Here is a 24,599-nt window from a genome sequence, read left to right as displayed (position 1 = left end):
TCTTTTGTCAATATTGTAACTATAACTGCCAAATGGAGTCTAAATCTCTATAAAGATCAAAATTCCGAGAAAATTAGAAGCCCTAGATTCACCGGGGAAAGATGTATCCCTCAAACAATCAATTTATTCATCCTTTTCAATTTTGTCAATATTGTTATCAGAAAAAATTATGTCCAACGCTTCAGAAGTCACCAGAATCAAACAACAAAAATTTTACATGAAAATTGAAATCCAAGAACCTGAAACATCTAAAACCCAAAACTCCTCATAAAGACCAAATAGAAGAGCAAATCAGAACCCGTGTAGAGAAACCATTCAACCTTCTAAACTGGGTTAAAAATTCCTTAGCAGAAAACACATTAACAGAAGCCCCGAATTTTCTCATTTAATATTATAGATGACAGAATCCAATAAAGGTCACAGAATCCCTAGTTTCTCCTAAAACCACATAAATTCCTGTAGAAAACTAAAAAAAAACTCTAGTTTTCTCAGTAAACTTTCTTGTAAAAACAAAAACCAAAAGAAGATTTATTCAGAACAGTAGAAACAGCGTAAGCAATACAAAATTCACCAGATTCACTGGTCGTCACCGAAGAGAAGGCGAAGCCGGGAAGCGAAGAGGCCGGTGGAGTCAAGAGAAGCTTCGTGAAGGAGGCTGCGCTTGATGTGATTCATGCGATCATGGAGGCCTTTCTGTTCCTCTTTGAGAGAGGCAGTATCTTCTTGAAGATCATTGAGGCGGTACTTCTGACCGAGGGATCTGAGGCTGAGGAGAAAGATTCCAGACATGGCGAAGAACTGTATGAAGCTGTCTTTACGTTTCAATGCATTAGCAATTAAACCTAGCGTCTTCTTCTTGTTAGGGTTTTGGAAGTTTGAGGCAGAGCTCGAAGAAGAAGAAGAAGCCATTGGTGCTAGTGAAACAGTGTGTGAGAATGGTACAATGGCCTGATTTGTAATGGGCTTACGATGTTTTGTGTTGGTCAGTCCCATTAAATCTTTTTCAAAGCGGGCCTTTCAGTTGGGTCATTCGATTTGAGTGCCAGATTGGGCCTAGGAGACAAATGCTATTTCCGATGGATGATTATCATTTTTTGTTTTTGGGGAAAAAAAAAGCCTTGCACAAGTAATTGTTTCAGACTGGGTAGAAAGTAATTTTAGAAAACTTTTTTAACATTTTTAATACTTAAATGATAAAAATTTTTAAGTATTAAAAATATTAAAAACGCTTTCTAAAATCATTATAAAACGGATTCTAAGTCTTTTTCAATTAGATAGGATAAAAAATATATATTAATTTTTATAGGATATGATCCTAAGATATAATTTCTTATGGAATAAAAACATTTTTGTACAATTTTATATTGAATTATATAAATTAATATTATTTTAAGCTGTAAATATATAATTTCTAATTCTTTTAAATTAGATTTTTTTTTTTTACAAACCAGGTGATAAGAAAAAAAAAAAGGAAAATAATTTATGATTAATAGGATATTCTTAAATATACATTAAACAAATCGGAAATATTGACTCATTATTTTTAACAAAAGTAGGGATTTATGAGTCTATTGGAAATCCCAAAGAAATGAAGATGAAGAATCTCCATCAAACTTGCCCAAAATGAGCCAACTTCAAAGGACTGGGATCCATGGACCCAAATGAAAGAAACTCAGGATCACATTCCAAAATCCCCAACTCCTCTTCATCCAAAGTCACCCATGCTTCAATCCCATTTCCACATCTAGTGTCCATGAAAAAAATCAAATTCTTGTACACTGATCCTTTTCCACTGAAACTACTCACCCATGTAGGCCTTCCCCATCCAAAATCACCCTCATACACTTCAAATTTGCACCAACTGCTGAACCCATAGAAGTCCACTCCATCTTCCTCAAACGCTGCTTTTACCTCTTTAACATGTTCAAAAGCCACTGCAAAGCCTTCTTCACCCTGTAGCTTCTTCACAAAATCGCAGCTGATTTTTGATATAGCCTTTCTTGTTTTATCAACGAAGAGGTCCAGTTCAGCTTCATCATCAACCCTGCCTTCTGTGATTGCTATCCAGAAGAGGTTTCCTATGGAGGATTCTGGCAACGATGGGATGGTTTTTTTCCTCAAGTTCACTGCGTGGGTGAGTATGGAAGACCTTTGGAATCCAAGTTTTTGCTTGGCGGCGGCCATGGCACGCTTCCATATGAAGGCGGACACCACCTCGACTCGGGTGCAGTCTACAGAGGCTTTGGCTTTAAGGGCGGCTATGGCAGATGCATCAAACACAACCCTCTTGGTAACACACTTGCCTGTTCTGATCAAGCATTTTCCTAGAACCATGGAGTAGTCTTGTGGGAGTGATTCATTTTGTGGGAAGAGTGATTTTGCTTCAAAACTGGGGTACTCCTCAAAACAGCCCCGAGCGATTGCGGCCCAAGCTTTGAGAAAAGCACTGATGGAGACCCCATCGGCAATCTTATGAGAAAGGCACACACCAATGGCGATTCCCCCACGATTAAAGATGTTAACATGGATCATAGCTAGATGAAGCTTAGCCATTCGAGGAGTATTGAGAGGATCACAAGGAAAAAATTGATTTAATAACTCAAGCTCAGGTTCTTGGAGAAACTCTGAGAGGTTGCAGTCAACTCTAGTTTCGAAGTAAGGCACACCCTCATCATTACAGTCAATCTGAAGTTCATCATCACCGATGCTTCCAGCTAGAGGGTAGAAGTGAGTTAGGGTTTCAGATAGAGAATCCTTCAACCTAGTTGAGATATGGGAGGTTTGGATTGACTGGCCATGGAAGCCGTCGATGAGATAGAAAAGGAGGACTTGGGTGTAGCAACAAGGAACGAGCTGATCCAAGAGGGAGAGCTTGAAGGCCCTGAGGTGGTGGGGTGTTGGTGAAGAAGGCTTAATGGTTTCTCTGGAGATGATTGTAACTTCCATAGGAGATGACATCTCAACATACAAACATATGTAATATTTGATCAGAGAATACCATAAATCCTATTATATACCAAGAACAAGATTTGGAATTGGTAAGGTTGTTTAAAATATAGAAAAGCAATTCACAAAGGAGAACAAAAGGATGCATCGTTGTCATACCATCCATTAAATTATCTTTCTATATCAGCAAACATTAGGAGATTGAGAGAGGAAAATCTAACATATATTGATATGAAATGAGAAAATAGAATTCTATAACAAATATCGATGTTTTCAAAAACCGTGAACTTGGTGGACCGGTAATATCATAAATATATAATTTATATATTATTAAAATTAAAAATAATTATAAAAAACAAAAAAATTATATATTATTTAAAAATCAAAATTTTATTTCAAAAATCATAAAATTAATTTTAAGTCATAAATGTTGTAAACAAGAAAGAGATAAAAGAATCCATGAGAAAACTCAATCGAATTTTATTAGGAGTCCTTCCATTTTATAAGAAGTTACATAAGATATTTTTGGATGATATTAGGAAAAAAAACTAATAAAGTAAATAAAAAATAAAAATGCAAAAAAAAATCTCAAAATGGGAGTGAAAGAGTCAAAGACTAATATAAGCAGGAAAAAGAGGGCGTAGCGGCTGACAATGGCAACAGCTAGGGGTGGAGCAGCGGCAGCAACAACAGCAGCTAAGGGGGACGAGAAGAGGAGAGAAGGGGAAGGGTGGGGGCGGGGGCAGGATCTGGAAGGGGGGAGTCGTTGACATGTAACACCCGGCGTTGAGCTTGCGGAAAAAGTTGATGTCAAATATAATGTTGAAGAATAAAAAGATAATAAGGGTTAGGAAGGAGAAAGTTCCTGATGCTAGGCTCACTCTTCTTATGTACTTGAATATTGACTAGGGTCCATAGAAGAGCCATCCAGCACTGGAGAGGACTGACATGTACTTCCATCTCCTAAGCACAATCCAAACTAATACTGTTGTTCATAGTGAGCTAAAATCCTGTAATTATTTATGGAGAATTCAAGGGTTCAATATCAATAATATTAAGGTTCAGATATCAAAATGCAAACGAATAAATAGACTGCACAAAATAGGAAGAAGCTTCAGATTGCTTCAGAATCCTCATTTCTACCAGGCTCATATCTCTAAGATCTAAGAAATTCATTGCAGAGTCCATTAGACGTCAGTAGCCATATGGTTTGAGTTACTATCACTTCTCATGTGCCCCAAAGCATTAACTTAATATCGCTTGCAGGCTTCAAAAGAGACTCAAATCTTGGAGTCTACCAAAGTTGATGCCCTAGGAAAGCCACTCAGAAATCCAAAGTTCCACATTGTTTGCTCTGGATATTCTTCACTCCATTGGATTGTTTTGTATCGCACTCGAGACCATTATTGAGGCCTCGAGTCCGCCCAATACCCAACTTTGGCAAACCGCGGTTCAATCCTTCCAGCAAAACACAAGCTTTACACCATTTCTGCAGATATAAACCATCTATAATATTAAGATGCATCAATATGTGTCTAATTCAACTTAAATGCTCAAATCATCCTTATCCCAACTATTCAGAAGGGTAGGTACATGTATCTTCTTTAATCATTCTGTCCCATCAAAATGAACTGATGGGGATGGCCCACTAGACCAACAAATGATTCTGAAATATTGAGACACATTTCTAATAAATCTGGAAATTATTGATGAAAAAGGTGGGGTACGCGCTAGGGCTGCTATGGGAGATATTGACGAGTCATTTTCATATCTAGATGATCCAGAGTCATGAATCTTATCTCCCATTAGGCGCTTACCATTTAAAGCTCCAGTCCATATACATTCATATAGATGACTTCAAAAGCCTATTTAAGTTTTTAAAATTGAGGGAAGTTTTATTCATCCTATTTTATCTCATCAAGTAACATCCATACAGAATGGTTATGAAAGTTCTGTTTGTATAAATGAACTTTCATAAATATTAATAGAAGGATAAGGTTCCCCCAATTTAGTTAGGTCTATGGCATGTACAATAGGGGTCTAGTTGTCATCAAGCCAAATAGAGCCTCACATATAGATGAATTCTATCATAAATATTCTTGCATTTAATATGAGAAATTTTTACATGATTTTGCACAAGTGGAAGCAGAACTGACCTGGCTAGAAATATAACCACACCGTTCACATGTTCCCTGCTCTGGCATTTTTGCAGAAGTGGATATCCTAAACTTTTCACCTGATCTGATGATGTCAAGTATAGCTCTGGGCCTACAATGAACCAACCGGAAAGGTGTCAAAATGAAAGTAGCTGACAGCATCAAGTGAAAGTCTACAAAAGCAGGAAAACAGCATTATTTCATAAACTATGTGATGCCAATCACTGCTGAAATAGTGTCAAAGGCAACAACCTGATCCTTTCCAAATCTTTAATGAACTCACGAGCAAAACCACGATATGCGTTTGGAGAATAAATGCCTGAAATGTAAAACAACAGTACAAAATCTAATAAGATTGAGTGATACAGACAAGCAAAATTAGAATGCATAACATGGCACTCCCATAGTGCAAACGTATCATTACTTGATAGGGCAAACAGAACATTATGAATATTTGTGTGTGTGTGTGTGTACCAGAAAAAAAAACAACCCAATTCATCAAGAAAACAAATTTTAAAGGTCAAAATACTAAAGGTCTAAAACAGGCCAATCACTTATCTATGATAAGTTCATAATCTAGAGACTGCCACATCAACAGATCCCAAGAGTAAGCTTATCTAGAAATAAAGAAAAACTGGCCAAAATTTACAAGAAAGGCCAGTTATTTGTAAGAAGTAGAAAATGGAAACTAAAAGAGGGTGCAGCAGGCTAAGAGCCACCTTCTTGCAACTAATACCCTGTATGGAAAAAGAAAAGACCAATTGAAGAAACTAATTAATCAATTCCAATTCAGCTAGTTGTATATTGCTAAAACCAATTATATGCAGGTCAGAGAAAAGAAATATCAAGCTTCTCAAGCTGCAGAGTTCATGTTCTTTGTCAAGCTCGTCAACCTGCCTTCCAGTGTATCATTCCAACCCCCAGAAAAAGATGAACAAGAAAACAACTCCCACCCCAAAAGGAAAAAGCGGAAGAATAAAACCTAGTAATAGGATAAGAGCTTGAACAGTAAAGGAAAATGAACACTTACATTCGGTGGAAAAGTAGTCTAGCCTTTTGAAATATGCATACGTGTAAATCCGGTTAAGGTTTTGCAGCTTACAGAAAGAAATAATAATCTGAATAACATATAACAAAAAACTCAACCACAACAAAGCTGTAAGGATATATAACAATCTCCTTTTCATAGGTATACTTAAAAGGCTTGCATCTTGGAATTGGTCCATCTTCACCAGTGATTATAGAAGTGCACCTACTCAGTCTACAAAGTAAATGCATCAACTCAGCAGCCAGAAAGAAAAGCGAGAAGAAGCCTGAAAGAAAAAGAAAGTTTAACCTATCAATGCATTACCTGGCAATATCACCTCGTAATATGTTTAAAAGTACAGTTTCAGCAATATCATCTGCATTATGTCCAGTAGCAAGCTTGTCTACTTTCAACATTGCAGCACCACGATCAAGAGCCTTAGGGATAAAAATAAAACCATGATTTCCATTAAATCCATTGTACTTCTTGCTTACAGGTAATCATGGTCTCAATACTGGTAGTCTTAAGTTGTAAACAAGTTCTTCCAAAATGGCATCCAAGAATTGATGGTAAATTTGAACAGAGATAATCAGAGACATTTCCCAAAGTTGTAGGAAATTTTTAATTATTCTAATATATTATTTCCTACGAAAAGCTCTGTGGACAAATTTCCATCATACCTTTTTCCTTGCAAATAATCAGTCTTAAAATGTCTTCCAAATAGTTGCAATTCAAGTTTAGAAAGGTTGTCCATATCAAAATCAAAAGCAAATTTAACCAGAAAAACTCTAGAATTTTACCAAAAAATTTTAACAAATTTTAGCTGTTTCATATATATATATACTATACAATATCTCTTTGGATAGATTTTTTTTTTTTCCCTCTTTTTTATCACTCCACATGAAAAGGATAAAATAAAGTAAAAAAAAAAAAAATTACAAACTTGTAAAAAAATCAAATTCAGACAAGGTGTTAAACAAATTACAAGCAATTTTGACTAGATTTAGTAGAAGTTTGGACAATTTTCAACCATTATAACATTTTTCTAAACAATCATGGTCTTAAGAATTCAACAAATAGTGACAACATGTTAATAAATTAAAATTCAGAAAAGGCCCACCAAATCAAATTGAAAGAAAACTCAACCAAAATCAGTGTTAGGACTTTTCCTTAAATTCAAGGAAAATTTCAACCATTTTACCGGTAAGAATACGAGCTACAATTTCAGAAAATATAATGAAATTCAGGGAATTTGGATCTGATAAATAAAAGAAATTCTAAATTAGGTGTTTCCCAAAGTTCATATTAGATTTAGGCTAAAAAAAAAAAATCCCTTTAAAATGATTTACAATCTCATGAGAAGAGTGAAATGAAATTTACTCAGCAGGGTTAAAGGCTAAGGTTTTTAATTAGACCACAAAACTGCAGAGAGATGAGAACGGATGGAGGGTTGTTAATGCCTGGTCATGTATGAAGGTTACAGGTTCATGCTTCATAAAACAGAAAGCCAGTTTTCATAAGGCAAGTTGAATTCCTATCTCGCTAAACATTCTATGGCCCTGAACAAGAAGCCATTAGATAATTCTGGATACTTTCAGCACATATCAGAGGCGATACACTTATTGAAAAAAATACAATTTTCATTTCCTGAGCCTAGAAGAAATTAATTCTCACACCTGACGACGAAAAACACCACAAAATGTGCAGTTGTTCTTTAAACCTATCATCTTCACTATTTCATCCATCGTCCATCCATACAAATCCTTGTAAGATACAACCTTCAGTGGCAGGCCATACTGAGGAAAAAAAAAACAAAAAAGAAAAAACAGATAATATTATTTAGAAAATAAAGAAACATCTTCTGCTTTGAAAGATACTCATAGACATTTAGAAGATTTTCATTTTCTTAGTACTCGGATGTACATCTTCTTAGCACTTAGGTGATCAACCGAGTATTTTGCTTTCCATTTTCCTTGCCTTGAACTTGTAACGTATATCATATTCCTCTCCCATCATGTTACCTTTGGCTTGAAAACAATTGACAAGGGACTCTACTTGTAATTAGTGGGGTACTTTACTTCTTATAGTTGATGGTAACAAACTCTACTTGTTGCAACATCTTCTTGGTGTCTTATTCATGTTCACAACCTTCTAGAATCATTTTCCTAATTCTATTCTTACTTTTTAATGTATTTGAAGTTGTCTAGACTTTGAACCTTTACATGTAAATAAATAATCTCTTTGTGGATTTTGTACTTAAATATATTTAGTTTAATTGTTTGAACTTCTATATGTTTTTTGTAAGAAAAATTTTCTTTTCAATCATCTCTCATTCAATTTTTGGATCAAACTTTTATTAGTTAATTTTAAACTAAACTCTTATTCATAGAGAACTTTAACTATTTTTTTAATAAATAATTATGCAATTAAAATTTTATTTTAACATAAAATCCAAAAACTAGTTAAGGAGATTATGCAAGATGCATCTTCTCATGAGACTTTGAAAGAACATAAGAGTCTTGCAACAGTAAAATTATAATGTTAAAGTTATAATAATAAGATCAATGTTTCCACAACAAGAGAGTTTTCATAAATAAAATCTTTAAATGATAATTATAATTAATAAAATTATAAATAAATGAAGATTAAAACTAGAAAAATTCTTTCCCATAATTATCATTCTCTAGTGAAAGTTATGAGAAAAGTTCTGAATGTTGATGATATATATTGCTTTGTACTCTAACTTAGATATCAAAGACCATTACTTTGCATTTTGATAAGAAATTGACTTTTTGTTCATCATTCCCACAAATAACACCAAATTGTAGGGAACTAAAAAATTCTCCTTAAACAAGATAAAAGAGTAATAATAAAAAAAAAACCTATGCCATAATCATATATGATTTAACCTTAGAAAAAGTTGTTGAGTGCTAAAACTTATAAAGTTCCATCAAAAGATATCCCATCTTTGCATAGAATCTATAAGTTTTGACACTTAATAACTTTTTTATGGTTATATAATCATAACAAAAATGTCTTTTCTGGATTACTTATCTTTCATACCATTTATACTTGTATTATTGTTAACAGAATTTTGTGGCTCCTACAATTTGGTATTGCCGATAAGAACACTGAATAAAAAGTTAATCACCTATCAAAATGTAAAGTCCTGTAAAATATTGAAGCCGAAGTGCAAAGTACTATACATTATCAACAATGAGAATTGGATTTCAAACTCTTAGAACTTTCACTAGAGAATGATATTCTAGACACAAAATTTTTCTAGTCTGAATTTTCATTTATTTACAGTTATATTGATTATAATTATTATTTAAAGATTTTATTTATAAAAACTCTTTTACTATAAAAACACTAATCTCATCACTATACTTTTTATTTTATTATTATAATTTTATTGTTGTAGAACTCTACGTTCTTTTAGAATTACACAATAAGATGCATCTTGCATAATCTCTTTAATTTTTTTGGAAGTTATGCTAATATAAAATTTATTAGCATAATCATCTATTTAAAAAAATAACTAAAGTTCTTCATACATAAAAGCTCAATTTAAATTGATTAATAAAAGTTCAATCTAAAAATTGATTGAGAGATAGCCAGGAAAATATATATATATATATATATACAAAAGAAGTAAATAAATACACTAAATATGTTTTATCACATAACTCAACAAAAGATTATGTATGTAAATATGAAGGTTCAAAGTCCAAGCAACTTCAAGTACACTAAAGACTATGAATAAAATTGAGGAAAAGGAAAGATTGTCAACCACATCAAATAGAATTACTTGCCATCAACTAGAACAAGTGAGTTCCTCACCAACTACTAGAAGTAGAGTGCATTGCCACCTTTCTTCAAGCCAAAGGTGTCATGATAGGGGAAGCCAAAGGTCTCATGATAGGGACCAATGTAGTTTACATTACGACTTCAAAGCAAGAAGGACAATGAAAAGCAAACTACTTGGATGAGAGCACCCGAATACCCAGAAGGTGTACATCCGACTAGTAAGATGATAACTACAATCATGTTAAGAGAAATTTTTAACTCCTACAATATATTATTTAAAAATAAACAAACAACTATTTTTTTTTTTTTTTGATAACCAAGGAACTTTCTATTGCCAAACCCTTAGAACTCTCTTTTGTACGATACTCATGGACATTTAGAAGGATTTTTCATAACAAAACTGTGCACCTGAATTTCGTTTCTTTTGACAGTTTCAAGTGAGTCATCCCTGTACCCAGTAATTCCCTCGTCAACTGACAAAAGGAAGAGATCGAGGCCATAATTATGCCTGCGATTCAATTCTGATAATACATAAGCAAGGACTGTGGAATCTGCATAGATGAGGGAAACGGTAATGAGAAGAAACAGATACTCAATTCATTATCTACTATCTATTGGCACAAGCATATCAAGGTCATATTTGAGAAAACACGCTACTCAATGAATCCAATTTTTAATACATATCAGCACAATTGATTAATTGAAACCTCATGTGCAGTGACATCATTATCAGATGAAAAGTCACAAAGAATGAGGTATTCACCTTTTCCCCCAGAAGCTCCAATGGCAATGCGCTCACCAGGTTTGAATAGTTGGTTGTCAACGACTACTCTATGGATCTCTTCCTCAAAAACAGCATAGAAACACTCCCTGCAAATCTTCATTTGAAAAAAAAAAATTAAATAAGCCCTCAAAAACAAAACCTAGGGTTCCACAGCGCGTGCAATAAGCAAATAGTGGATTACCATCGGGTCTACTCTCTCATAAATAAGAACCAGATACTTCAGTGTTTGGCGGCAAAACAAAACAAATGCGAGGAAAAAAAAAAAAAAGGAAACAAAAAAATCGGATCCAATCTCTACTTATTGGGCATGAAGAAGACAAGAACCACTGAAACTATTGGCGAAGATTAGGTAAGATATTTTTTTTTCTTCTTTCAAACAAAAGATACATAAGTGAACGACAATCAGAAATTTTCTTATATTTACTTTACTCTTTCCTCCGTTTTCTCAGCAACCAAACAGCGGAACAACTGAAATTGAGAGGGTCGCAGAGGTACCTGCTCTAGGGTTTTGGGGCGCTTAAGAGCGGCTCTCCTCTGGCTACAGATGGAGCACTGTACAGGGCCAGCCTTCTTAGGCTTAACCTCAGCTTCCCCCATTCACTCTGCAAACTCCCAACCAGAGGAATTATTTCCCAAAATTGATACTTACAGAAGCAATTGTCTCCGAAAACAAACAATAGAAGTCACTAGAAACTTCGAGAGAAGCAGCCGCCAGAGGCCTGTCGAGGAAGAGAAGAGAGGCGGATACAATCTTCGGTTTCTATCACTACCAGTAATAATCAAAACGGCAGCTACATGCGTTTCTATTGTAACAGTACCATACGAATTGGGTTCAATGATAATATATACTGATTTTTTTTTTTTTTTTTTTTTAATCGTGTAAGAAACGATCCTCGAATTCTAAATCTAATCTCTTATGTTTTAAACCATTTTTGACTTAAATGTTTTCAAATGGTATAATTTCCACGTAGGTTTTAAAAAATAAAATTAATTTTAAAAAATTAATATAAAGAATTAGATTTACAAATCAAGAGTTATTTCATCTTTTTTTTAATCAAATAGCACAATTAAATGATCAAAATGTCACATAAGCCTTTTTTTCCTAATGTCATTTTTCTTTGACTAATTTTATTTACAATCCATTTAAAGTTTAATGTAAATACACTATTCACTGATGGTTCAAATTTTATCCTAATAATATATTTCATCTAATTCATTTTCTATGATTTAAAGTGTTAAAAAGCAATAACTTTGCAGTAGCAACCAATAGGCATTAATGACATCTAATAGTAACTTGTAGCTAATGATCCATTGATTCGATGGAAAATTTTCTATGATCTATGGAGTATGAGAATATTGTGGAAATTGGTATGATTGAACTAGGTAGTAGAGTGGTGTTGACAAAAACTCAACAAAAGAGAATGGAAGAATAGAGATTGAAGGATCTTCAGGCAAAAACTTACTTGTTCTAAGCTATTGATCGCTCGATCCTAGAAACAATCCTCAATAAAGACAATTCCAACAAATTTGGGACTCAATGAAAAAGAAGTATCTAAGGACAACAAGGGTGAAATGGGTATACCCCTAAGCACTTCATGTTGAACTTGAAGCTCTATGAATGAAGATAGGAGAATCGGTTTCAAAGTACATTTCAAGTACAATGGTAATCACAAATAATAAGCCAATTAGTAGGGAAAACGTTGAGGATATCACCATAGTTGAGAAGACTCTTCAATCTTAATAACAAATTTTAATTGTTTTTTGTGTGATTGAAGAATTAAAAGACATCGACTTATTATCCATTGATGAATTATAGAGCTATCTGTTGATCCATGAGTAGAAAATGATTCATTGAGAGAAAGAAGAACAAGAATTGCAAGCAACAACATATCAAAGAATTGTTAGATATAGAAAAGGAGAATGGAAAGGCAAAAATGGGTACCACAAAATAGAAGAAAAGGTTGTTGATTTTCAAGGAAAACGAGAGAGATCCTGATGGTAAGAATTCAATAGGACATAAACTAATGTCTATAGACAAATCTAAGGTTAAATGTTACAATTGTCATCGATATGACCATTATCGCTTTGTTGGAACTTGATTTGGTCTTATTCAAAATTTTCAGAAGTACGATACGTAAAGTATTGTTGTAATATAGTATAGTTCTAGTGTAATTGTGTTGTAAGTGTATGACATTTATGTCGTACCTTTATTTATTTCTTATTCATATTGTTAATAGTCCCCATTGGAATTTTATTTGCACAACTATAAACACACTAAGCCATTGTACTATTGAAGAACAAGTATAGGGTATTTGTCATCTACTTACATATAAAATAATTAGTTAAAAGGGTGATGATCTATTTGAATAGGTTTAATTGAAATTATTAATAATAATATTGGAGATGCAATTTTCAAATCAAAATTTCAATCTGCACACATAAATATGTAGAAGAAGGTCACCTCATGAATGCACTTCATTTTAAAAATTACTTTTATAAAAAAAAACGTATAAATTAAATTAAATTGGAATTTAATTTGCCTTCAAAGTCCATTTATGACATAAACCATACTAGGCCTGTGGAATGAGAACTCACAAAGAACCGACAAGGAATTCCATTAATAACCAACTGTTTTGATTATTTGGAACAACTTGATGAATTTTAGTAGATCTTTTGATTATTTGAATCTTCGAGAGAAGCAGCCGCCAGAGGCCTATCGAGGAAGAGAAGAGAGACGGATACAATCTTCGGTTTCTATCACTACTAGTAATAATCAAAACGGCAGCTACATGCGTTTCTATTAGAACAGTACTATATGAATTGGGTTCTATGATGGTATATACCGATTTTTTATTATTATTATTTTTAATCGTGTATTGGAGTGTGAAAAGAAACGATCCTCGAATATCTCTATCTTTAAAACCATTTATGACTTAGAATGTGTCTGGTAAGGATGTGTATTTCTAATAATAATTTTGAAGGATTAAAAATATTTTTTATAATCATCATCAAAACGTTTTTAATCAAATTACTTTTAGTTTAAGTTTTTTTTTTTAATAAAAATCATTGTTTTAGAGTATCTCCTATCAAGGCTTTTTAAATGAATTTTCAAATTTTCAAATGTGCTTTTTAAATTTTACCTAATATTTGATTTTTATTCTAAAAACATCCACACACTCTAAATTTATAAGAGACATGAGTAAAACTAATCCTTTTTTCCTTTTACTTATCGTGCATTCTAATATTATTTAATCGACTAAAAAAGGGGAAGATATTTTTCTTATCATTGATAATTTTTTTAAAAAAATGTTTTTGATTAGGATTAGTGTAAAACAGTAATACACATGTGATGTTTGTTTTTTGGCTTTTTGCTGAAATCAATTTAGTTTTAGAATTTAGGTTGTTTATTTTTCTACTTTTTCATGACTTATTATAAACTTTTTACTAAATAGAAAAGGTCAAAATATGTAGCTTTTTCTAAATAAAAAAAATAACATATTAGTTTTTTTTTACTTTTTAATACTTAATATAAATAAAATACTATAAAAACAAACAACATAATATTTAATACTATTAAGCATTAAGGTTCTATTTAGAATTAAGTAAAAAAAAACACCACCAAGTCGCCATTAATTTCAAATTTTGTTGGTTAACACATAAGTATTTCAAACCTTAGTTGAATGAAATTAATCCTTATTAAGTGTAAAATATAAAAATATCTTTTAATAAGATGATAAATATAATAATATAAGAAAAAAGGAAGTTAAATTTCATGGTTGTTGGTTGTTATGCATAATGTAAAGGGAGTTTTCATTATGAATAAATAGGAGTAACTCCTCCTATATATGTTAGTTAGCTTTGTTGCAGGAGTGTTTGATTTTATTTTCTTAAATTTTTGTAACAGTGATATCAAAGTGACAAAAAGATTTGGAGTTAAAAAGAAAAAAAAAAACAATAACTTTGCAATAGTAACCAATAGACATTAATGACATCTAATGGTAACTTGTAGCTAATGATCCATTGATTTGATAGTCACTATGAGCATGTTGATGGAAAATTTTCTATGATCTATGGAGTATGAGAATATTGTGGAAATTGGTGTGATTGAACTAGGTAGTAGAGTGGTGTTGACAAAAACTCAACAAAAGAGAATGGAAGAGTAAAGATTGAAGGATCTTAAGGCGAAAACTTATAACTTGTTCCAAGCTATTGATCGCTTGATCCTAGAAACAATCCTCAATAAAGACAATTCCAACAAATTTGGAACTCCATGAAAAAGAAGTATCTAAGGACAACAAGGGCGAAATGGATACACCCCTAAGCACTTCATGTTGAACTTGAAGCTCTATGAATGAAGATAGAAGAATTGGTTTCAAAGTACATTTCAAGGACAATGGTAATCACAAATAATAGGCCAATTAGTAGGGAAAACGTTGAGGATATCACCATAGTTGAGAACACTCTTTGATCTTAATAACAAATTTTAATTATTTTTTGTGTGATTGAAGAATTAAAAGACATCGACTTATTCTGCATTGATGAATTATAGAGTTCTCTGTTGATCCATGAGTAGAAAATAATTCTTTGAGAGAAGGAAAAACAAGAATTGCAAGCAACAACATATCAAAGAATTGTTAGACATGGAAAAGGAGAATGGAAAGGCAAAAATGGGTACCACAAAATAGAAGAAAAGGTTGTTGATTTTCAAGGAAAACGAGTGTCTATAGACAAATCTAAGGTTGAATGTTACAATTGTCATTGATATGACCATTATCACTTTGTTGGAACTTGATTTGGTCTTATTAAAAAATTTCAAAAGTACGATATGTAAAGTATTGTTGTAATATGTTATAGTTCTAGTGTAATTGTATTGTAAGTGTATGACATTTGTGTCATACCTTTATTTATTTCTTATTCATATTATTAGTAGCCCCCACTGGAATTTTATTTGCACAACTATAAACACACTAAGTCATTGTACTATTGAAGAACAAGTATAAGGTATTTGTCATCTACTTACATATAAAATAATTGGTTAAAAAGGTGATGATCTATTTGAATAGGGTTAATTGAAATGATTAATAATAATATTGGAGATGCAATTTTCAAATCCAATTTTCAATCCACACACGTGTATATATATAGAAGAAGGCCACCTCATGAATGCACTTCATCCTCATGAATGCACTTCATTTTAAAAATTACTTTTATTAAAAAACAAACGTATAAATTAAATTAAATTAGAATTTAATTTGCCTTCAAAGTCCATTTATGACATAAACCATATTAAGCATGTGAAATGAGAGCTCACAAAGAGCGGACAAGGAATTCCATTAATAATCAACCGTTTTGATTCTTTGAAACAACTTGATGAATTTAGTAGATCTTTTTATGAGGCCCCAATGACTATAGATTGAACCTATACAATTTTTATAGTGTGATGGTTGGTTGTTCATAGACAAATTGTACCCACAATTTCTTTTTTTGGGTCAATATCAACAATGCATGCAGTTCATCCCATGGTAAACCTAATTTGACTTATAGAGCTACGATACAATCAAACCTGAATGAACAAAATATTGAATTAAATGGTACTAGTCCTTATTAAGGGTTATTACTGATTTTTGTACTAATTGTAGTCAAAATTCCAAATATACGATATAAAAGGTGTTGTTGTCATACATTGTACTAGTAGTTAAATTTATATATGGAGTATTTGGATATGGGATTCCTTATAAGCCATAATAGGCATACTATCATAAATAAAATTTATATATATATCAATTCAATTAGATTAATAAAAATAATATCAAATATTTTATTACTCTCATCTCCATATGAGATTCCTTATAAGCTATAATGGATATATTACCATAAATAAAATTTATATATATCCATTTAATTAAATTCATAAAAATAATTTTACATATGAGAATTACACTTGCCATTTTGGTATAAGATTTCTTATAAATGATATTTAGTCAAATATGAGATATAATAAAAGAGGAAATAATATATTAAATTTCATATTTGATCCATAATAAGATAAGATATTAGATAAATAGAAATTTTCTTATTTGTATCTGAGTTTGCTTCTACGCCATAATAGGCTTAACACGACCTAAAAAATAGCATTATAAAAAGGCGAGGGTGTTTTAAGAGGAAGTAGGAATTCCCCCTCCCCTTCCTTCTTCTTTTTCCACCTTTTCTCTTTCCGCACCCTGCCGTCGCCACAGCTCCTTTGACAGTCCCTTCCCACCACCATGCTGCTACCATTTCGCCGCACCCATCTCTTCCGGACCCTTGCCCACACAGCCGCCCTTCCTTCATCTCCGGCAGCAATAGGTGCAGCCATCAGTCCAAGCCACCAGCGCCGCTACCATGCACCACCGCCCTCCATCTCCACTGCCAGCCTGCACCATGCATCACTGCTCCTCCGCGAGCACCACCACGCCCCACTGTTACGCCGTCACACCACCACCTCCATTATTCTCAGATCAGCCGCGCCACAGGCCACCCATCCGCCGTCGCCGCTGCCGCACCGACCATGCCCTCATTGTTGCTCATCTCCTTGCCGCCAGTTGACATCCTCACGGATCTGTCGCCCCTTCACCAAGTCGTCCGTACTGCCACCTCGGGAGACTATCATCCCACGTGTCACAACCAGTCACGAAACTAAACTTCCAGTTTATACCACGGCACCACTGTCCATGGGTTCATCACCACCACAGTGCCAGGGGGTATACTTTCTTGTTCAAGATCTAATTAAATAAAATAATTTCTAATTCTCATTTAAAAAATTTCAACAACATGCATGAAAAATTGATAAATTACCTTTTTTTTCTCAGGAAGTCTTAAGCAATTGTTCAAAATAGCCCAAAATCAAACCATCTCGACAAAAATCTGGATTTCTCTTAACTTGATATGGAAAAAGTCATAATAGGAGCACTAACTACAATCTACTCCCTATCTCCATCTAAAAATAATCATTATAAATTCTATTTATAGATTTTAAATATTTTAATCATAAATTTGTTAAACATGAGTTTTTTTTTAATAACAAATATTAAATAATTTGTATTTTAAACAGATATGAATATTGAAAAATAATATATATTTTATTTTATTTTTTAACCATTTAATAACCTAAATATAAGTATATTATGATATCTATTCAGGATAATATTCAAGATATCATATTATGAAATACAAAGACAAAGACATAAGGATATAAGAGAACATACTACATGCATTTTCTATAATGTTCTATCCTATTGAGCCAATCGTGAAGGTTCCAATAAAAAACTCGTAGGTGAAAGGCCGGAGGACGATGGCCACTTATCAACCGTTGGAAGATAAGGTGGCCGGTGAGAGTCAGACTAGGGGGAAGCCCATTCGATGCAGAGGTACTCTTTGAAGTCTTTTTTGTTGTTTGGGAAACTCTTTATTATGATGAAACTGTGAAGTGAGGGGGTGTACTTGTTTTTGTGTTGTGTAGCTGCGGTTAGCAGAAAAGCAGGGGAGCCGCTGGTGATGGAGGAGGTGATGGTAGCTCCGCCGATGGCTGGTGAAGTTCGGATTCGGATCATCTGCACTTCGCTTTGCCACAGCGACCTCACCTACTGGAAACTGAAGGTCATATTCAGTCTTCCTCTTCCTCTACATGATTTTTGATATGGATATTGGACGAAGAAAATAAATTTGGAGGTTTTCTCATTGTGCAGGAACCTCCAGCATGCTTTCCGAGAATTCTGGGCCATGAAGCCGTCGGGTAATCTCAAATTTGTCCCCCTAGAACCTGGGGGTTTTCTTGGAAAGATTTAGATCAGTGGGATGTGATTGTGATATGATGACTATGAAGTGCAGGGTTGTGGAGAGTGTGGGGGAGAATGTAACTGAAGTAGCTGAAGGAGATACTGTGCTCCCAATATTCATTCCAGATTGCGGAGAATGCATAGATTGCAGATCGGAGAAGAGCAACCTATGCTCAAAATTCCCATTCGAAATCTCCCCTTGGTTGCCCAGACACAAGAGCAGCAGATTTACAGACCTTAAAGGAGAGGTTCTCTACCATTTTCTAAATGTCTCCAGTTTCAGTGAGTACACAGTTGTGGACATCGACAACATTACAAAAATTAGCCCTGCAATCCCACCAAACAAAGCATGCCTCTTCAGTTGTGGAGTATCCACTGGTATAAATATGCTTGGATTTCGTCTTCATTCTTTGGATGCATGTCATTATGCAACCTGATCGATGTAACACAAATTTTGGGCTCTCAGGGGTTGGTGCTGCATGGAGAACGGCAAACGTGGAAAAGGGGTCCACTGTTGTTATATTTGGGCTAGGAGCAATTGGATTGGCGGTATTATCTTCCAAAAGTTCTTACATCTTTTCATTTTCTTTCTCAAGCATGCATCTGTAAGTCTTTGAGAGAGCCTCACAGCTGTCTTTTGGTGGAATAGGTTGCCGAGGGAGCAAGACTGTGTGGAGCTTCTAGAATTATTGGTGTGGATACCAACCTAGAGAAATTTGACGTTGGTAAATACAACTTTTTTTAATGTCTGAGTTTCTTGTTTGCGTCACTAGTAAACTTGAGAGGTTTGGTTGATAATTGTTTTTATTTATTTATTTATTTATTTTTAATTTCATAAATCAGAAAATAGTGTTATGATTTAAAAGAATACATTGGCCAAATAGGTATTGAGGAGCGAAGTATTGACAATTTTATTTGTTCACGCAGCAAAGAAATTTGGAGTGACAGAGTTTGTCAACCCTAGAAACTGTGGGGATAAGCCAGTGAGCCAGGTTTTTTCCTCTAATCCATGCACTCAGTATATCTATACCTGAATTAATCTCAAGCTAGTGATGGATTACTTCTAATCTTTAAGAATTATTGAAGTTAATGTTGGTATTAATTGAATGATGATGAACAGGTGATTGGAGAGATGACTGATGGAGGGGCAGACTACTGCTTTGAATGCGTTGGCTTCGCATCCTTGGTGCAAGACGCATTTGCTTCCTGCCGAAAGGTCTCTATCTCTCTCCCCGACCTAATTGCACATGACACAACATTTCCTAGGAAACCTTGTTTGATACTAAATTTTTTTTACATGAAAATAGTAGAATTTCATTTCTTGAGTATTTTTTTTTTATTTTCTTTTATCAATTGGTTATTTTAATAATTAAAAAATTATAGCATGTTTATAGTTAATGAAGGAATTGATTAATTGCATTATTTTCCATAGTTAATAAAAGAATTGATCGATCATGCATATTTTGATCTACTACAAGGAATTACTTTCTAACTAATATTATTAGTAATAAAATGAAAAAGATTGTAATATTTTAATATTATTGATAAATATTCATATTCTTTTGATGCAATTCATTTATTTTTTTCACTTTTTAATAAACCCTACCCATTTATTTTTAAGAAAAAAATTAAAACATTTATCTTTTCTATTTTCTGAATTGGGTTTTCTAGAAAATGAAAGCGATTTCTTTAAAATTGAAATAAAAAAATTACAAAAAAAAAAAAAAAACAAGCCTAACAAACAAGACCTAAATAATAAGAATTATATTTTATTATATATGTAAATTATTTTCATCAATATGTTTTTTTGTAGCACTTTCCTAAGAATCAAATATAGCATATAGTATAGGGAAAATTTCAAGCGTAACGATCTTTCTCTTTGTGTAACTTTAGGGTTGGGGGAAGGCGATCATGGTAGGAGTGGACAAGCCTGGTGCGATGCTAAACTTTAGTTCTGTTGAGATGCTTCATTATGGAAAAAGTGTAATGGGAAGTATATATGGAGGTCTCAAACCCAAATCTCATATTCCAGTTCTTTTACAACGCCTGGTGGACAAGGTAATGGAGTAAATATTATGTGGTAGTTCAATAACAATATTGTAAAGGAAAAATATCCAAATTTAGCACTTTTTAATTAATAATGTTATATCAAAGAATAGGAGAAAATTAAAAGGAAAAAAATTATCTTATTTTTTTAATGTTATCTCGCAACTTATATTTTCTTACTTTTTAATGTTCTCCTGCAATCCAAAACTTAATCTTATTTTTTTTTTAATAATGTACCTTTAGATATCATATATATCATAGTCTTTGTTTCTTCTTAACTTAGCATGATATGTCATATGATATAGAATATTTTATATAATACTTTTTATCAAAGAAATAACAATTTATAAATCGCTACTATCCATCGTGTCGATTTATATATGACCTATTTTTTGAGATGAAATTGTCAAATATTATGTCTTTAATGGTTTGTTGTTCTTTTTTCTTTTTTCTTTTTTTAATATTATTTTTATTCTTTTCAGGAATTAAACGTGGATAACTTTATCACACATGAGATGAAGTTTGAAGACATCAATAAGGCTTTTGATTTACTCGCCAAAGGAAAGAGTATTCGATGTGTGATGTGGATGGACAAATAAATAAGAACATCCCATGAAAATTGTCTCTAGACCTTATAAATATTTACATTTTAGTCTTTTTAATAATGCGAATGGACAAATGAGCGAAAGGATTCTTTGAATGTTTTGTCTAAACCTCTACTATATATGCATTTTAGTAAATTCCATAAGTTATTTTTCTATTTGCTCAAATGACATGTGCCAAGTAAAGATCCGGAAAAAAGGGTAATGAAAAATCAACTCCACTTTTCACTATTGTTTTTGAGGATGAGAGTAGATGACACACATGCTTGTTGAATGTGTTGGGTTGAAATCCCTAGTGGATGACGCATATACTTGCCACTGAAAGGTTTCTTTGTCTCTCACACTACAAAGCACAGGGTTAATTTTAAAATTAACGAGTTTGTGTTTGTGTAACTTCAAGGTTGGGGAAATTAAGGTGGTTGTGATAGGACTAGACAAACCATTAGACCTTTAATTCCCAAAAGTTAAATTTATATCTTCATTTCACTTTTTTATCCTCATTTGTTTTAATTACTTTTACGTTCTTTTTTATTTTTTTACCATCACTCAACTTTTTTGTCCTAATTATAATTTATGATGATAAATATGTTAATTTGATTATTTAAAATAAATTTTAAATTAATTTTATCAAATAATCTTAATGCTTAAAATAATAATTGACTAATAAGTTATAATTTAACTTAAATTATTAAATAATAAGTATTAAGTTTTACCAAACACCCATAAGTCTCATAATATTTCATGTTTCTTTACTTGTAATGTCTATATCTTAAGTTTCAACATTACTTCATTATTGTGATCTACCTATGAGATATTATGTTTTAGATATAATTTTTTTTATCTTTATATCCCATGCATGTATGATATATGATATTCATATAAAAACTAATTTTATATGATGTTAAATGTATGAAATATATATATATATATATATATATATATATATATATATATATATATATATATATATATATATAATTTTAAGCAAAATTATCGAATAAGAGGTTGTTTTTTTTTATGGAAAAAAATGGTATGTTTGAAAATATTATCGAAAATATTTTAAAAATAATAATTTTATGATATTTTTTTAAATAAAAATCAATTTGGTAACTTGGAATATGCTCTCAAAATATTCCTTAAAAATAGCTTTAATTAATAATATTTTATTTTCAATCATTATTTATATTTGGACAATTATTTTGATCAAGTCCTTTTAAAATAAATAAAAAGGATTTAAATATGTTCTAATTTAGAATAAGCTTTGAAAAAAAACCATTTTTCAATAAAAAAAATTATTATTCAATCTATTTACTAAACTAAAAAAATAGTTTTTATTTTTAAAAATAAGTCTTCTCTAAATGGTGTATGGAAACTATCCCATCCTATTGGTATGATGTGGGTGTCGTGATCAAATTCGCCATTATCATATTTTCGCTAGTCTCCTCTCGCCCATTGTCTTCAACTCTCCAAATGCTAAAATAATGCTTTGTTTGAAAAACATTCTTAAAAGTTATTATGGAGTTTTATAAGATAAAAGTTTGTTTGAAAATTTAAAATATTTTGAAGTTATTTTATATGTTTTAAATATTTTTTAAAAATAATTTTTATTTGTAGTATTTTATTTTCAATTATTCTTATATACATGCAATTATTTTTTAAAACGATTTTTAGAAAATAAGTGAAAATATGTTCCAAAAAACAATTTGTTTTTGTTTTTAAAAATATAAAATGTTTTTATTTAATTTTTTTATCATTAAACATATTTTCCAGTTATTTTTTATTTTTAAAAATAGAAAACTATTTTAAAAATAGTCTCCAAATATACCCTTAGAGTTAACTTGTGGGCCAAATCCTCATGTTGATGGTAGCTTACCCGAGCACTTTTTATTATTATCTATGAGGCACTAAATATGACATACATCAAGTACATTGAATGTAACAACCATTAGATCATAATAATTCATAAGAATGAACATAAACCACATACTTTAAAGCTCAAAAACTATTACGCATGTCAATTAATGGTGTTAAAAGCAATTGAAGCACGTGGGAAGCGTTATGACTTAGTTAAAGATAAATAGTTATCAAATATCAAAATTAAGGTATACAACCATCTCCCAACGACTTCTTGTCCGACTATTCTTTGACTAATTTAAGTTTCGGAGGAACGTGCCTAGAAAAACCATTCAGTTACTCTTTATTACCGGTGCATTTGTCATTTACGAAGAAGAGGCTAGTCGGATACGAGCATTGTTGATCATGCACCAACAACTTTATCGTGCATAAATATATGTCCTAATGTTTATTTTTTGTTTATATTTTAAGATGAAAGTTTTGGAGAGATTTTTAATTGGACAAATGTTTTTTAAAAATAATTTTGAAAATCGAAAACAATTCTTTAGTTGATAAACTTTGATTGAAAAATAATTTTTTAAGAATTTGTTATGAAAATAAAACAATTTTTAAGAACAAATTTAAAGTGCTTTGATAGAGTGCTTTTAATGGAAAAAATTACAATGCACATAAAAACGCGATGACTTCACAAAGAATGAACTAACAAACTTTTTTTTAATAATTTGGTTTACATAATTCTGTTAATGAAAACAATAAAAACCTGTTTTTCAAAAATTAATTTTTAAAAATTGTCTTCAAATAATCATCGAATGGAGTTCAATTTCCAAACCCTTTTTGAGAGAAAATGTATTAAGTGTTCCCAATGTACAACTTGTTCCATTAGATAAGTTGGAATGCTAATTTAGGAAAAATTTACGGTGCCATCCGAGATATCATGCTTCCTTGCAATTTGAGTCGTCGGATGGGAGAATTTTAATTTGAGTCGTAAGTGGTAAAAAAAATAAAAATAAATAATAATAATAATCAAAGCTGAATTAGGTAGTCGATTGCTACCTGCTGGAGCATGTCTTCCTGCCCATCATCCTCTTTCTAAAAAATTTTTGAACCTCATATGACTAACATTATTTAAATAGTTAATTACACTTAGGGGATGTTCAATTGATACCCAAAAAATTTGAAATAAAAAAATACTAAAAAATTTAGCAAAGATACAAAGAATGTGAGGATTTGTACCCTCCCAAATCCCCACCTCTTTGAAATTCTAAAAAATAAAAAAAAATTGAATTTCATATGACTTGGATATTATTTGAATATGTTAATTACACTTAGGGAGTAATCAATTGATACCTGAAAAAATCAAAATAAAAAATACTAAAAAATTAGTGAGGGCATGAAGAATGTGAGCAATCCTCACATTTTTTGTACCCTCTCGAATCTCCACTTCTTTGAACTTAAAAAAAAAAAAAAAAATTGGACCTCACATGACTTCAACATTGTTTAAATAGGTTAATTACACTTAGAAGGTGTTCAATTGATGTCTGGAAAAACCAAAATCTAAAA

General features: G+C 32.0%; 4 protein-coding genes across 5 annotated transcripts; 1 reads left to right on the top strand and 3 right to left on the bottom strand.

Annotated features, from left to right (window-relative positions):
• Positions 1 to 359: 359 nt before the first annotated feature.
• LOC117907204 lies at positions 360 to 975 on the bottom strand. Its single transcript, XM_034820646.1, has one exon. The coding sequence runs from the start codon at positions 907 to 909 to the stop codon at positions 577 to 579; it is 333 nt and encodes a 110-aa protein (XP_034676537.1). The 5' UTR covers positions 910 to 975; the 3' UTR covers positions 360 to 576.
• Positions 976 to 1,520: 545 nt separating this feature from the next.
• LOC117907399 (stemmadenine O-acetyltransferase-like) lies at positions 1,521 to 3,164 on the bottom strand. The gene has a single exon (XM_034820935.1). The coding sequence runs from the start codon at positions 2,956 to 2,958 to the stop codon at positions 1,609 to 1,611; it is 1,350 nt and encodes a 449-aa protein (XP_034676826.1). The 5' UTR covers positions 2,959 to 3,164; the 3' UTR covers positions 1,521 to 1,608.
• A 777-nt stretch (positions 3,165 to 3,941) lies between these two features.
• LOC117907682 (cytoplasmic tRNA 2-thiolation protein 1) lies at positions 3,942 to 11,525 on the bottom strand. Of its 2 annotated transcripts, none has more exons than XM_034821308.1 (10): positions 11,219 to 11,525; positions 10,703 to 10,817; positions 10,348 to 10,490; positions 7,806 to 7,925; positions 6,454 to 6,566; positions 6,271 to 6,363; positions 6,133 to 6,173; positions 5,355 to 5,421; positions 5,103 to 5,214; positions 3,942 to 4,435 (listed from the first exon to the last, which is right to left on the bottom strand). In XM_034821308.1, the coding sequence occupies exons 1-10, from the start codon at positions 11,318 to 11,320 to the stop codon at positions 4,271 to 4,273; spliced, it is 1,071 nt and encodes a 356-aa protein (XP_034677199.1). In that variant the 5' UTR covers positions 11,321 to 11,525; the 3' UTR covers positions 3,942 to 4,270. The 2 variants fall into 2 exon arrangements, with proteins under 2 accessions (XP_034677199.1, XP_034677200.1); XM_034821309.1 differs by having other exon boundaries at positions 4,305 to 4,452.
• Positions 11,526 to 16,952: 5,427 nt separating this feature from the next.
• LOC117907776 (alcohol dehydrogenase-like 7) lies at positions 16,953 to 21,207 on the top strand. The gene is made up of 11 exons (XM_034821423.1): positions 16,953 to 17,463; positions 18,036 to 18,129; positions 18,222 to 18,358; positions 18,448 to 18,494; positions 18,590 to 18,915; positions 19,004 to 19,086; positions 19,187 to 19,262; positions 19,465 to 19,529; positions 19,658 to 19,753; positions 20,431 to 20,595; positions 21,066 to 21,207. Exons 1-11 carry the CDS (start codon positions 16,987 to 16,989, stop codon positions 21,180 to 21,182), a joined length of 1,683 nt encoding a protein of 560 aa, XP_034677314.1. The 5' UTR covers positions 16,953 to 16,986; the 3' UTR covers positions 21,183 to 21,207.
• The last annotated feature ends 3,392 nt before the right edge of the window (positions 21,208 to 24,599 follow it).

This window comes from Vitis riparia, chromosome 18 (genome assembly GCF_004353265.1).
Source record: "Vitis riparia cultivar Riparia Gloire de Montpellier isolate 1030 chromosome 18, EGFV_Vit.rip_1.0, whole genome shotgun sequence".
Lineage (NCBI taxonomy): Eukaryota > Viridiplantae > Streptophyta > Magnoliopsida > Vitales > Vitaceae > Vitis > Vitis riparia.
Note: the sequence above shows the minus strand (reverse complement) of the source record. Positions and strands in the feature narration are given on the sequence as shown.

Bases quoted from the DNA above. Each gene is read 5' to 3' on its own strand.
- LOC117907204 (XM_034820646.1), bottom strand. From the start codon at position 909: ATGGCTTCTTCTTCTTCTTCGAGCTCTGCCTCAAACTTCCAAAACCCT.
- LOC117907399 (XM_034820935.1), bottom strand. From the start codon at position 2,958: ATGTCATCTCCTATGGAAGTTACAATCATCTCCAGAGAAACCATTAAG.
- LOC117907776 (XM_034821423.1), top strand. From the start codon at position 16,987: ATGCTGCTACCATTTCGCCGCACCCATCTCTTCCGGACCCTTGCCCAC. The intron at 18,130-18,221 runs GTACTCTTTGAA...TGTGTTGTGTAG, and splicing joins GAAGCCCATTCGATGCAGAG to CTGCGGTTAGCAGAAAAGCA. The intron at 18,495-18,589 runs GTAATCTCAAAT...TATGAAGTGCAG, and splicing joins CTGGGCCATGAAGCCGTCGG to GGTTGTGGAGAGTGTGGGGG.
- LOC117907682 (XM_034821308.1), bottom strand. From the start codon at position 11,320: ATGGGGGAAGCTGAGGTTAAGCCTAAGAAGGCTGGCCCTGTACAGTGC. The intron at 6,364-6,453 runs GTAATGCATTGA...TTTACTTTGTAG, and splicing joins TTACGAGGTGATATTGCCAG to ACTGAGTAGGTGCACTTCTA. The intron at 5,422-6,132 runs GTAAGTGTTCAT...TTTACATTTCAG, and splicing joins AGACTACTTTTCCACCGAAT to GCATTTATTCTCCAAACGCA.